Source organism: Petaurus breviceps, unplaced genomic scaffold (genome assembly GCF_028583685.1).
Source record: "Petaurus breviceps papuanus isolate PSGF00001 unplaced genomic scaffold, PetGlider_PUasm1.0 175, whole genome shotgun sequence".
NCBI classification, from domain to species: domain Eukaryota; kingdom Metazoa; phylum Chordata; class Mammalia; order Diprotodontia; family Petauridae; genus Petaurus; species Petaurus breviceps.
Window position 1 is genome coordinate 17,800,818 of NW_027185764.1, and position 14,570 is coordinate 17,815,387.

At 45.7% G+C, this 14,570-nt stretch overlaps 2 protein-coding genes across 3 annotated transcripts in view; both read left to right on the plus strand.

The window, feature by feature from the left end:
• The window catches only part of ADAP1 (ArfGAP with dual PH domains 1), a 171,744-nt gene extending 165,626 nt beyond the window's left edge, over positions 1-6,118 (plus strand). For both annotated transcript variants that reach the window (XM_069084872.1, XM_069084873.1), the window contains one exon: positions 688-6,118. In XM_069084872.1, coding sequence (XP_068940973.1) covers positions 688-716 — 29 coding nt within the window. In that variant the 3' untranslated portion in view covers positions 717-6,118. The remainder of the gene's footprint in view (positions 1-687) is intronic.
• PRKAR1B (protein kinase cAMP-dependent type I regulatory subunit beta) overlaps positions 1-14,570 on the plus strand; it is a 716,155-nt gene that overhangs the window by 152,040 nt on the left and 549,545 nt on the right. The window lies entirely within an intron of this gene.

Below are 14,570 nucleotides of genomic sequence, written 5' to 3' on the forward strand. Positions count from 1 at the left end.
ATCCACCCCCTCTCTGAAGAGTTATCTCTCACAATCTATTAGCTGCCTGGAGGAGAAGGGATGAGTCAACAAGCATGCTTTTACCTGCTTTTTTGGGGGGTGCCTCTTAAAGTGTTTCTGTTTTATTGTCTCATTAAGTCCCCACGTTCTCCCCCTTTTCATTGGTGAAAAGGAGAAAGGAGGGAAAGGGCAGCAAGGGAGGTGGAGAGATACTGCTGTTCCATAACCCTGAGCCTGGCTCTGTGAGACAGGACCCTCCCCTGGGAGTATGGTAGTCATGGAGACCGAGATCCTGGATTGAGCATCTGGGGGGAGCTGAGGTCACCACGTCTTGCTTTAGGGTGGGTGTTGGTAAGAGGCCTTGAAATCACATCTTCCTCACTTCCGCTCTGTTTGGGGCAGCCAGTGAGTGACCAGGGCCCTGGGGTAGAAAGAAGACAAGGAGCCCAGGGAAATCATAGTCCTTCAAAATCCATCCTTTCTGGGTTTCCAAAATCAAATGGGAAGAGCTCTGTTTCTGGGAAGACAGGGGGGCTGTTGGCAAAGGCATCTGTATAGGAGGAGTCAGAGTGTGGTCCTGCTGTCACTGGGATTGTTATGTTCCTGTCAGACAGGGAGGGCGTTGTGTTCCACTTGTATCTCACTGTAACGGACTCTGTGTGTGTCTGTGTGTGTTTCCTATTTCAGTGGAAGCCCATTTCAAACATAAACCTTAAAGAGAGATTGACTTTGAGGGATCCAAGGACACAAGATTCTGTTTACAGAACGACCTGGTTTTATTTGACATGTAAAAAGCAAAGAGGAAAAAAAAAAAGACAAGCATCCACCTAATCATGTTGGCCGCCAACATGGGAGTGCGTTGGTGGTGAAGGCAGAGGCCAGAAGACTGACAAAAGGAAATGGAGCCACCTCTTCTCCCTGAAATATCTCCCCTGTTGCCATGGGGCCTGATTTTTGTGAGCATTGCTGTTTCCAGTGGCTACGTTTTCACTCACAACCATTGTGTATGCCTCACTCCATTAGAAAAGGGAGCCTGGCTGACAGCCTCACTGCTCTGCATCCACTTTGGGGAGGGGAGTAGGAATCTAAACTCGAGTCCTGGGGCTGCCCCCTGGGGTCTTGGTGCCCAGTTCTGCTCCCACGTTCCACCCCTGCCATTGGACCCAAGTTTAACTTCATGGCAGTGACTCTGAACGGATTTGGGATGAAGGGTCTATTTGTTGGAAACCTGCTTAAGTGGGGGCTCAGACCTGATGCTGCTTTCTGGGTGGAGAGGCAAGGGAGGCTGGGGAATTGAGCCTTAGGGGTTGGCCATGATCCTTGGGAAGCCCCTCCCCTCCATCGGCAAAAGGCAGCCTGCTTGCTTCCTATTTGAGGCTGTGTGAATGCCCTCCAAGATCAGATTTATTTTAGCACAGCCCCAGAGTGTATTCTAGAAATGAATCTTGCATATGTTCTAGTTGTGGTGAATGATGGGGACATCTATGTGCCAAGAAGTGGGAATAGGCATGGAAGCTGTCCTGCCACCAGAGAAGGTCTAGGGGGAACGCGGGGAGTCCAGGCTGCTTTTCAAGAGGTATGTTCCAAGGTTATGGAGAGGAGCTCTGAGGAAGACAGGAGTTTGGTATAAAGTGGGTCTCTAAAACACCACTTCTCTTGTTAATCTGCAGCCAAGAATTAGAAGGCTGAAGAAAAAATGAAACAGCATTTTTAAGGTGTTTTTGTGCTTTTTCATCCTGCATACAGACACCTGTGCTGGCTCTCCCAGTGCAGTTAGCTATCTTTGTTCTCACGTGCCCTTGCATCTCTCCCTGTCAAAAAGAGAGGAAAGAAAAGACGAGAACCTGGAGGGAAAGGTAATGCTCGAGTGTGTGTGGTCAGGCCAGCACCTGGTGCACCAAAAAAAGGGAATCAGCAAGAATTAAAGAGGAATTAAAGAATTAAATTAAGATAGGCATTTAGGAGACTATCGGGCAGTCCCCCTCCCCACAGCCAGCCTTAAGTCCCCCTGTGTGTGGGTCTTCAGCACTCTCCATGGGTATGATATGGGCATCGGTATAGGTGGAAGCTTCCAAGATGAGAAGTCCTCAGGGCTCACACTAGACCGGGCTCCTCCTCTGGGTGGGCAGGCCCATGGCTGCCCCAGCTCTTTCCATTTGTTCCCGCCTCTTCACCCATCCTCACTTGACCAGTAATTAGTAGATGTTTTACACCTCCCGTGGGATTATTTGGTGCTTTGGGGTGGTCACCATCCTGCTGCTCTGTCTGGGAAAAGGGGATTGAAAGTAGGGCAGGATTTGGGATCTTGGTAAGGACTGTGTAGGCAGTGGGCCCAGAATCAGTGAATCTTCTGTTTTCCCTCAGTTAGTGCGGACGTGCCAATGGACATGGAGAGATGACATGATTCACCCAGAGACTTCATTGAATTTCACAGAACTGGTTTTTGACTTTCATACATGTATTCCTTCCTATAATTTAATCTCGCTGTTCTCCAGGGGTGAATTTCCCTCTTCTCCCAAGTACTCCATTTTCTACTATCAGAATTCATATGCTTCCTGTTTCTCAGCAAAACCTCATCCCCTAAGCCCCAGTGAAGGCTGGGATCTCTTGACAGCAGGAAAGCTCTAGTCTTTTCCCCAGGTCTTCTTGGTCCCAGCTCAGCATAGACCCTCTTAACTCAGAGTTCGATGGGCCTCCCTGACTTGTCTCCACCTCTCTGATTCATCTCCTGACCACAGAGCCCATCCCAGGGAAAGGGGAGAAAGTCATTTGGCCAAATTAGTTGAAAATGACTTGCAGTGATTGGTTTATGCTCCCTCTTAGTAACCCTGGTCCTGGCCTTTTTTATCTGTGGTGCCCCAGTGACAGGCACATGTTCCGATCTGAATTTCAGAGCTGAGCTCAAGGGAAAAGATATTGTGCTTTCCAGATTATGGAAGTACCCACAGTTGTCTTTGCCATCCTTGACTTGCTTCAGGATTTAGCACAGTGTCTGGCACATAGTAGGCGCTTAATAAATGTTTATTGATTGATTCATTGATTTAACTAGACCCAGCTGTTTTGTCAGTTGTGGCAAACCCATCTGCCCTCTCCCATTGATGGCACCATCCAAACAGACTACACTTCCCAGCATGTTGTGCCCCCAGCTTATTTTGGCTCCCAGACCCTCGTGTCTTTTACCCAAAGTAGCTATGACTCCTTTTGGCCTTCTTCATAAGTGGCCTCTGTACTCCTATTGGAATAGAGCAGAATTTCTCCCTCTTTCTGCTGACTAATGGAGCTCATTTATCCAGCTGACCAACAGCTGGCTTTGAGCTAATCTTTGCTTCTGGAGAATGGTGTTTGGATGGACTGAGTGGAAGGAGGTGTGAAACCAGATCAGTGGGGACAACTTAAAGCTTCTTGCCTTCAGGAGCTCTACAATGAAAATCCAGCTGGTCCTTAATAGACAGCTTACCTTCATTCAAGAAATATTTGTTGAGGGCCTACTAGCCATGTGGGCTCAGTGCTAAGAAAGGATCCAGAGTAGCTGTGGGTGCTATCTCCTGGTGGACTTTTGACTATTTTTTGCTTTTTAAACACTTAGGTCAGGGCAAACCCATGATCCACTCAGAAGAATGGAGTGAGTGTGGGGATGATCTGAGGGGTAGCCAGCTGGCCTAGGCTTGCCTGTCTGCCCTTTTGGGAAAGAGGCACACGTACTTTGCCATGCAGTTTAACCTAGAGTCCGAGGTCAGTAACTTTTATTTCTGGCAGGCCAGGAGTGACAAGTGTTGATTTTATTTATTTTATTCTGTGTATACTTTAGATTGTGGAGTATGAGGAGAGGATGGACTTGTAAAATACATCATGTATATGTGTAGAAACACAAGCACCTTGCTTTGACCTTGTCCTCAAATTCCAGACCTTCTAGCCTTATAACAAGGTTCTCTTGGTACTTTTCTAACTACAGCTCAGTGGATGGGGTTCCAAATGGATTGGAAAAGAGCATATTGGACTCAGGAGTCAAAAGACCTGGGTTCTAGCCCCAGCTCAACTGCTGTGAAACCTCAGGCAAAGTCAGTTCATAGCTCTGGGCCTCAGTTTCCCCTTTTACAAAATGAGGAGGTTGGACTGATAAGGTCCCAATAAGCTAGGACACTGTATGGAGGCCCCAGTGGCTTAGTGTATATACACAGGTGCATTAGGTGCTGGTCACTGGCACTGATTGGCAAGGCTGGTTTAACCCTTGCTGCTGCTAAATTTGGCAGAGAACCAAAATGACTCAGTATTATGGGGGAAACTGTGCTCCCAATTCCACCTTGCAGTACGACCTTGGTTAGAGTGACAGGCTTAGGACTGACTTTCCCTGGCTCTCCGCCCCCTTAGCTGCCAATCTGAGGCCCACAAGACTGGTCCTGTCTTTTGCTTGTCCTCCACAACTGGCCATTTCACTTTTGTACCTTTGTGCCCAACTCGTGACACCAGCTGCTTGAAGGGGGCATGCCCATCTCTGATGGAAACACTCAGATGTTCTTTGGTGGACGCCATCTTGGAGTGGCCTCTTGTGGATTTGTCTCCTGAGATGCTGAGGGTGAGAGGAGGGGGTGGGCCTTGTACAGAGCATGATGGAATTTTTATCTCTTTTTAAAAAAAAATAACAACAACCAAATAAATGAGACCTGTCGGTTTGATTTGGGGAGTGGGGAGGGAAAACAAGACATTTTCCATGTGAAATGCATTTCTTGGGTCAATGTTTCTAATCTAAAAAGTATCTATTAAGCACTCATATGCCAGGCACAGTGCTAGGCACTAGGGATTCAAATATAAAAAGCAGAACAGACCTGGCATCCAAGGAGTTTATGCTCTGCTAGGAGGGGGGTGGCAGATAACATTTCTAGAATAGTGGGAGGCAGGGAAGGAAGTTCAAGTGGAGTCTAAAGCAATAAGGGGAAATGTGAGTAGGTTGGGCAAATGGCAGTGACAAGATGTCTGCTCTAGCTAAGCCTTGGTGGGGAGCTGGGGTGGGGGGTGAGGCCTGGGGGGGCAGGCTAGAGGTGAGTGTGTGGTAGGACCAAGTTCTTGGGCTGGAAAACAATGCAGCTCTGCCCCAGGCCAGTCCCCAGACACAATGGATTTAATGGGGAGGGGGGGCCTGGAGTTTGGCCTTGGAGCCGTCCTCTGCAACTTGGAGGTAGGGAGGGGCCAGAATCAAAATAGTCCCATAGATAGGACAGACTAGAGACACTTGTAATGGGTGGTTGGTTACAGGTCACTTGAGAAAGCGGAAGCGTGAGCAATGGCAGCCCTACATTTTTCTTTGGCTGGCTACCTGTGGTGCAGGCCTGGCCTTCAGGGTCAGGCACAGGAAAGTCTAGCTAGTTCTGCTGGCTGTGTCCCCGTGGATGGTAAGTTGATGAACAAAATGGACTTCTCGAGGTTCTTGCCATGTGTGTCCATGGTGGTCCAAGGCCGTCTTTAAGGCTGCCCCAGGAGCTTCAGGAAAAAGAATGGTTCCCTATGGGCAAGCAGAAATCCTCCCTGATTGTCTGACCTCAGGACACACACCGCCCCCTCCATCCTCAACTCCTCTCCAAGGACCGGCACCCTCCCCTCTCTGCCACCCAGCTTAGGGCCAGCCTCTGCAGCATGCCTTCTGCCAACACAGGCCTCATACACCTGGTCCTGAACCTACTTGAGGCTGAGCAGATGGTCAGCAAGCAACACCCAGATAGACATCTTGGAGAAGCCAGGTTGAACCATTCCTCCCTCGGCCCAGCATGGGTTACAGTCTGGCTGCTGAGAGGCTGAGATGCACCTCCTTGCTGTGGCCTCTGGGGGTGCTGTGGGACCTGCAAGGCTTCTCACGCTGCCTGTTATTACTACTACTTTTGCTGCTGCTGCCACCACCACCAAGACCCTTCCTCCAGCGGCAGCACCCATCTTGTTGTACAAATTTGTTATGTCACTGATAATAAAACCATGGTACTAAATGTTGTTCAAATCAATAAATTATGTCAGATCAATGAAGCAAGCCAACACTGCATTGAGTCTGGGCAGACATGGGGAAAGCAATCCCCAAATAGCTGAGCTGGGAACAGCAGCGGAGAGACCATCCAGGTATGGGAACCATAAAAATGTCACATCTGGATGGCACAGCCTTAGGGATCCTCTAGACAAGGTGCCGAACACAAAGCCAGCTGGCTTCTCAATGGGGCCGAACCAGATTAAAATGTAATTTAACAGAATTAATCATTTTGTTATTTCGTTTGATCCTCACAACAATCCAGGGAGGTAAGTGTGGTTATTATCCCTGTTTTGCAGATGAGGAAACTGAGGCAAACAGGTTACATGACTTTCCCAGGTCACACAGTAACCCTGGAGATCCTTTACTTGAGGGCTGGTGCTCTATCCAAGGCATCACAATGTTAATATTCTGTAGATCAATGTGTGACCTCAGGTTATCTTTTTATACAGTCTAGCGGCCCCTACTTCCGTTTAGTTTGATACCACTGAGAGCAACACTCACATTGTGTGAGGACCTAAAAACACCAGACTGTTAGAGGCAGAGCATGTCCTAAAAGCTAGGTTGGTTTGGGGTTTTTTTGGAGGGGGGAAGGCAAGGCAATTAAGGTTAAGTGACTTGCCCAAGGTCACACAGCTAGTGTGTCAGGTGTCTGAGGCTGGATTTGAACTCAGGTCCTCCTGACTCCAGGGCTGGTGCTCTCTTCACTGTACCACCTAGCTCCCCCAAAAGCTAGGTTTTTGCATCTCCCCATCCAGGCTTCCTTCTGTCTATCCTAGGCCTCTCTTTTTTCATGGTTCTTTTTTTCCTCCCTGCCCCACAAGCCTATGTTCGGCTTTTCCTCTTTAGATTTATGTAATTGGCTGAATGTGGTGACATGCTGTTTGCAGGCTGGAGTTTTCTTTCCTATTCTGTGAGCTATTTTGAGCACCGGTGCTAGGAAACTTAATTCATTGCACTTGGATGGGGCGAGGGGTGGGGGAGGAGGAAGGTGGGGAGTTTAGATGCTTGCTTTGAAAGCTCTCCAGATCTCTGCTTCCTAACAGATGGCTGCAAACTGTGGTGTGTTAAATTTATGGAGATAACTTCAGTATTCATGTGGAGGAGGAAAATCTCTTGGGAATTTTTGTTGGGTTTTGTTTTTTTTTTTTTTTAGAAAAGACAAAGACCCCTTTTAAAGGTTAAGCTAATGTCAGTCAATCATAGAAATAGAAATTCAGACCAGAAGGGGACCTCAGAGGGCTTCATTTTCTAGATGAAGAGACTGAGGCACAAAGTGCTTTAAGTGACCCACCCAGGGTCACCGAACTAGTAAGTGTTTAAGGCTGGATTTGAACTCTTGACTTCCGGAGTCTAACTCCAGGACCTTATCTTCTACACCAAGCTGCATCTCCATCCACAAGTATTTATTAAACACCTATTGGATGCCAGTACACTAGGGAGTAAAGCAATCTGCCCTCAGGTAGCTTAAGTTTTTTTTTTTTTTTTTGCAGGGGGGAGGGCAAGGCGATTGGGGTTAAGTGACTTGCCTAAGGCCACATGGCTAGTAAGTGTTAAGTGTCTGAGGTCAAATTGGAACTCAGGTCCTCCTGACTCCAGGGCCAGCGCTTTATTCACTGCAACCCCTAGCCGCCCCAGGGAGCTTAAGTTCTAACAGAAACAATGCATACACATAAAGGTATATAAAATACACTTTCAGATGGCTATGGATTCATTTGGAAAAGCCAATTCATCCCACACTTCAGGTTTATGTTCCTCCCCTGTCCCCATCCTGCAATTATTATTGGGGCTGCACAGTCAGCAGACCAGTGCTGCAGGAACAGAGAGGGTGAGTGGAGAGAAGCCCTTGAGACACAGTGGCTATGCCATTCTCCCAACCCATTTCCAACCAGGATCTTACTAGATTTCCAGACCCAATGACCACTCAGTCTTGTCCACATTAAAGCTGCTCTTAACGATACCTTTGTATATTGCTCTTAGAACAGCTAGATGGCGCAGTGGATAGAGAATTGGGTCTGGAGTCAAGAAGACCTGAGTTCAAATCCAGCCTCAGACTACTTCCTAGCTGTGTGACCCTGGGAAAGTAACTTAATCCTGTTCGCCTCAGTTTCCTCATCTGTAAAATGAGCTGGAGAAGGAAATGGCACACCTCTCTGATGTGGATACAAACAGAGCCTTAAGGGTTGAGTTGCTTTTCCAGGGGCAGCTAAGGTGGTGCAGTGCATAGAGCACTGACCCTGAAGTCAGGAGGACCTGAGTTCCAATCTGACCTCAGACACTTGACACACTTACTAGCTGTGTGACCTTGGGCAAGTCACTTAACCCCAAATTGCCTTGCCTTTCCCACTCCAAAAAAAAGTTGCTTTTCCAGTACTTGTGAAGCCTCTAGTTTATTCTCTAACCTGAAGGCATCCTAAAGTCTCTTCCCTTTTTTCTTGAAATACCATAAAACTTTCCCCTTATCCTGGACCATAAAATTCCTTGTCTCCCCTCATCCTAGGTCATAAAATTTGCCCCTTATCTTGTGTCTCCTATCCTGTCATCCATGTTCCTCATCTTGTCCCTAATCTTCAAACCCATAAAAACCTCTAAAACTACATCATCATTTTGAGAACTCTATATAAGCATAACTCCCCCAAATATCGAAGCCCCACTTAGCTTTCTTGCTAGGAGACCCATACTGCTTGTGTGTGAATCAAGTTCCCAGTAGCTACAGAGAAGGTCTAAGTGAATTCTTTCACACCTGAACCAGCTCTACCGGCTCTAAACCTCAACAACTCCAGTATCTGCCAAGAAAACCCCAAATGGGATCACAAAAAGTTGGAAGCAACTGAACAACATTTTGTTTTTGACACTTTCAGAGCCTGGTAACAATAACAATGGACATTTACATCAGCAGTCTGAAGACTGAGCATCACTGTTATATACAGTATCTTATTTAAGCAACAATTCTGTTGTTGTATGATGGGTATTATTGTAACAACATTTTTTAGAGATGAAGGGATGGAGGCTCCAGAGAACTGAAGTGACTTGCCCAAGGTCACACAGCTGGTAAATGTCAGAGGAAGGATATAAGCTTTGGTCTTTCTTATTCCAAGCCCACTGCCCTATCCAGAGGCCCCAAGAGCCCACAAAAGTCCAGAGTGTGTCCTGAACCAAATTAAACTGTAATTTTAAAATGTATAACAAAATTAATAAAAATATAATACAGCATAGATAATGTTAATTTGTGGTTTTCTTTTCTAAATCACTACAGTGACCTCGGGGATTGGTTTCTATTTGAGTTTGACAGCACTGGACTAAACTACCTCTCCTCATTCTATCCTCCCACAATAGATGAGAAAATTGAAGCACAGAAAGGTTAAATAATTAGCCTGGGATCTCAGGGCTAGTTGACAGCAAAGCATGGATGATAATTTCATCTTTGATGCTAATTCTGTGGTTCCCTGTTCCCACAGAGCCTGGGGCCTTTTCCAGGCTATCTCTAGTCCTAATGAGGATAGGGAAGGCTACTGAAAAGTCAGATCTGCATATCAGATCATGAGGTAGTAAGGCAGCAATAGTAATACTATAAAAATAATTCTCAACCTTAGAAAACAGCTGGATTGGTAGGGTCCTTTCTCTAGCAAACTTCTCTGCTGCATTTAAAATGCTCCAATATTGGGGTAGCTAGGTGGCTCAGTGAATAGAGCACCAGCCTGGAGTCAGGAGGACCTGAGTTCAAATCCGATCTCAGACACTTAACACTTACTAGCTGTGTGACCTTGGGCCAGTCACTTAACCCCAATTGCCCTACCTTCCCCCCTGCAAAAAAAAAAGTTACATGATCTACAAACAAATAATTTTAGGAATAAGCTTGATGTGTGTAGAGAGCCATCCATGATGATAATATTTACAATTGCTAGAAGCTCTGCAGAGCTTTATTTTCTTCAATAGCCTGTCACATTAGTTACCTATCCCATTTGGTCCTATTCACTCTGCAAAGTGATTACTTTGGGCAGATCAGTCACTTTTTTTCTCTTGGCCTCAGTTTCTTCACCTTCAAAATGAAGGACTTGGCATTCAGGGGTTCTTAACTTGGAATCTGAATTTTTTAAAATCTATTTTGATAACTTTCAATATAATTGGTATCTCCTATAATCCTATTTTATTTTATTTCTTTAAAAACCTTTTTAAACTTTATTCTGAGAAGGGGGTAGCTAGGTGATGCAGTGGGTAGAGCCCTGGGCAGGGAATCAGGATGACTCGTCTTCTTGAGTTTGAATCCAGCCTCAGATACTTATTAGCTGTGTGACCCTGGACAAGTCACTTAACCCAGTTTGCCTCAGCTTCCTCATCTGTAAAATGAGCTGGAGAAGTAACTGCCAAACCGCTCCAGTATCTTTGCCAAGAAAACCCTAAATTGGGTCACGAAGAGTTGGACACAACTCAAAAATGACTGAACAACATTCTGAGACAGTGTCCATAGGTGTCACCAGACTAACAAAAGGGGGTCCCTCACACACACACACACACACACACACACACACACACGGTTAACTCCTGGACTAGATGATCTCAAAGGACCCTTCTAGCCCTAACATTAATTCCATGTAGATCAGAACCCAAAAATACTTGAATGTGTTTTTTTTTCCCTTTTTTTTTTTGGAGGGCAAAGGGGTTAAGTGACTTGCCCAAGGTCACACTGCTAGTTTTTGTGTTAAGTGTCTGAGGCCTAATTTGAACTCAGGTCCTCCTGACTCTAGGGCCAGTGTTCTATTCACTTCGCCACCTAGCTGCCCCTTGAATGTGTTTTTAAAGTGGTATTCCCATTTTACAGGGGAGCAAGTTGAGGCAGAATTCAGGTGACTTGCCCAGGGTTACTCATCTAGAGTGACACAGGTAATTTATGGAATTAGAACCAAAGTCCCCTGGTTCCTGGTTCAGTTCTCCATGGGCTTCATCAGACACAGCCTGTCAGTGGAGAGATTAAGGCAAATCAACTACTTTCTCTGACCCTCAGTTTCCTCATCTGAATTAAAGGGCTATAAGGTGTTTTCCTTGCCATAACCCTGTAATATACAAGAGCACAGATGAGGAAACTGAGGCCCAGGGTCTTGGCGGTCACACAGCAAGCTAGCATTTATATAGCACTTTAAGGATGGCAAAGCACTTTACACATCTCATTTGATCCTTACAACAACCCTGTGAGGTAGATGTTCTTATTATACCCACTTTACAGATGAGAAAACTGAGGCTGAGTGGTCAAATGAGTTTCCCAGGTTCTCACTGCTAGTATGTGCCTGAGCTGGTATTCAAAAATTCATCCCTCTGTGCAAATCCTATGCCCTTTCCAATCTGCCTCTCTGTAAGAGGCAGCTGGGAACACAAAGAGCTGGACCTGGAGTTAGAAAGACATGAATTTAAAGCCAGCCTGTAGTGGCAACCACACTGGCATACACAGGATGGTTGCTAGCACCAGTTCTTAGATCTGCTTTGCTAGGAAAGATAGCTGTTTAGGGGGTCAACAATCTTTTTAAAATTACGTTCACTAGTTCAGGGGAAAAGTCAGCATCCTGAACTTCAGAGAAAATACAGAAATACAAGCAGAGAAATTAAGACCAACAGACAGGCCTCTGACTGCCTGAATCAACTATTACACTTTACATATATCCCTGGATCAAGAGAGCCTTTACATATGAGCAGTTTGGGAGCTGTGAACATATGGCCACTCAGGACCTTCTCATAAGTGTGCCCCGAAAGCAAAATACCAACTCATAGTATATATACACTCCTCAAAGCCAGAAGGCATCACAACCCTCCTGACTCAGTGCCTAATTAGAAATTAGCAAAAGGTAAGAAAGTCTTCCTACAAGCAAGCTTCCCCTAATAGGCTCCAGGTGAAGCCTATTAATGGGCAGTGAAGATCTGAAATCCCATTAACATTACACAGCCTCACTTAGTGCCTTCTGGTTCTAAATCTGTAATCTTATGATCCTCTAAATCAGGGGTTCTTAAACTGGAGTCCCTGGAAAATATCTGTATAGGATTTCAAGGATCAACGAATTTGGATTTTTTAAAAAGCACACATTTAATTTTCTTTTTTTTATTTAAAGCAATCGGGATTAAGTAACTTGCTCAAGGTTACACGGCCAGTTATTATTTCTGGGTGTGGTGCTGAGTATCTGAGCCCGGATTTGATCCAGATCATCCCGACACTGGAGCCGGTGCTCTTACTCGCTGAGCCACCTGGCCTCCCCTAAGCAATTGGGGTTAAGTAACTTGCTCAAGGTTACATGGCCAGGTGTTTCTGGGTGGGTGCTAAGTGTCTGAGCCCAGGATTCGATCTCCAGGTCTTCTCAACACTGGAGCTGGTGCTCTTACTCTCTGTGCTACCTGGCCGCCCCTCACATTTAATTTTCAATAACCTTTGGTTTGCTTTGTAGTATTTTTCAGTACATAAAACAAAATGTATAGGATTACAAAGCAAGCACGTGACAATTGCATGAAAGTACTTTGAAGACCTGAGTTCTAGCTCTGATACCAGGAAGCTGTGTGACCCTGGGAAAGTCTGAACCTCAGTTTCCCTCATGTAAAATGAAGATAATGATTGCTCCTATCTCACACAGTTTTTGAAAGGATTGAGTGAGATAATGGATATAAGTATAGTACTTTGAAAATACTGCCTAGAACAACCAGGGGGATCATTCTTCCTTTGTATTCCCCAATGAAGAAGAACCCACTATTACCCAATGGCAACCCTCTCCATGGTTTTTTGAGGCAGTCAGTGTTAAGTGACTTGCCCAAGGTCACACAGCTAGTGTCTGAGACTGTATTTGAAAGCAGGAGTTTGACAAATTTAAGCAATACATGACCCCAGCCTGGTAACGTAGGTAACATTCGGCAGCCAATGGTTCCCTACTTCTGCCAAAGTGGGAGGGAGGTGCATTTTGTGAGCTGTGATGAAAGTCTCTGACCCATCTAGGCCTTAGCTTCCTTATCTAGAAAATAAATAGAGGGGGGTGCAAGGGGACAAAGGGGCAGGAATACTTGGGGAAATGTTGGTTATGTAAGAAACAAAAGACAGCAATAAAAAAAATTTTAATAGAGAAAATAATATTTGGGAGGAGAGTGCTATGTAAACCAAAAGGTATCACGTAGCTGTAAAGGGTCATTTTGTGGGTGTGGTTTTTGTGCGTGGGGCTGGTGAAAATGACCAGATCCATGATTTTATCCATGAAAGGACCATCAATTGCAGATCAGCCACTACTCTGAAGCGCAGGGTCTTAGAAAGCTTCCTGGAGCCCTGAAAAATTAGATCATTTGCCCAAATGTGTGACAGGATTTGAACCCAGGGCTTGCTCGATCTGGGACCAGCTCTCTATTCATTGTGCCACTAGAGCCTATCATTTTCATCTGCTCTTCTTCCTTATTCTCCTCTTATTCCTTGTTCTTCTCCTCTTTCCTCTAAATTCCCTTCTTTTCTTCCTCCTCCTCCTCTTCCTCTTTTTCTTCTTCCTCCTCCTCCTCCTCCCCCTTCTTCTTCTCCTATTCCCCTGGAGAGAGCTTCTTAAAGCGTTTTCAAAAGCCACCTAAGCAGAGGACAGACCCTGGCAGGCCCTACAAAGCCAGGTCAGATTCAAAGAAGGTTAGATGGAACTCAGGTCCTCTGACTCCTGAATCGGTACTTTTTCTATTGCACCATGCTGCCTCAGTTTCCCCATTTGGAAATAGAAATAATGCTGCCTAACAAACTAGCCTCACAGGGTTTGTAAGGATATAGGAAGATAATGTATAAAAAAGTTCTTTTCCTAAGCATAAAATCTTATACAAATGAAACATGGCATTTCAATCATATCCGATTCTTTGTGACCTTATTTTGGGGTTTTCTTGGCAAAGACACTGGAGAGGTTTATAATTTCCTTCTCTAGCTCATTTTACAGATGAGTAAACTGAGGCAATAGAGTTAAGTGACCTGCCCAGGGTCTGAGTAAGTCTTGAGTAGGTGTCTGAGGCTGGATTTGAACTTGGATCTTCCTGACTCCAGGTCCACCACTCTGTCCATTGCACCATCTAGCTGCTGCCCCAAACATGGCAATGGAGGACTATATATCTTTGTCCTAAAACTATCTTGGCTAGTAATAAAAACTACAAGATCTCAGTGGATCCCCACAATTCTGCAAGGCTAAATATTAGGAAATTGAGGCTCAGAGAGGTTGTTTCCCATGGTCCCACAGATACTGAATAGTAGTGAAAATTCAAACCCAAATCTTTCCTGACTATCTGTGGGGACTGAGCCTCTCCACCCTGCACCTTGGCAGAGGGCTGGGGTTTGAGGAGGAGAAGGGACAGCAATCCAAACTGGGTATTCATGGGAGAAACAGAGCTGCTTCTCAGGAGGAGCCTTTGGCCAAGAGTGCTTTGGGGCATCACACTCTCTGATGAGGCCAGTGAGTTTTGTAGCCCAAGCTGCAGGAAATCCAGGGCTGGGTGTCTTGAAAGCCAAGGCCTTCCTTCCCACTTCTGCCCCTCTCAGCCCTGGGCTGTGAGATGTGGAGGCCCCTGACCCTGACTGAAGGTCAGAATC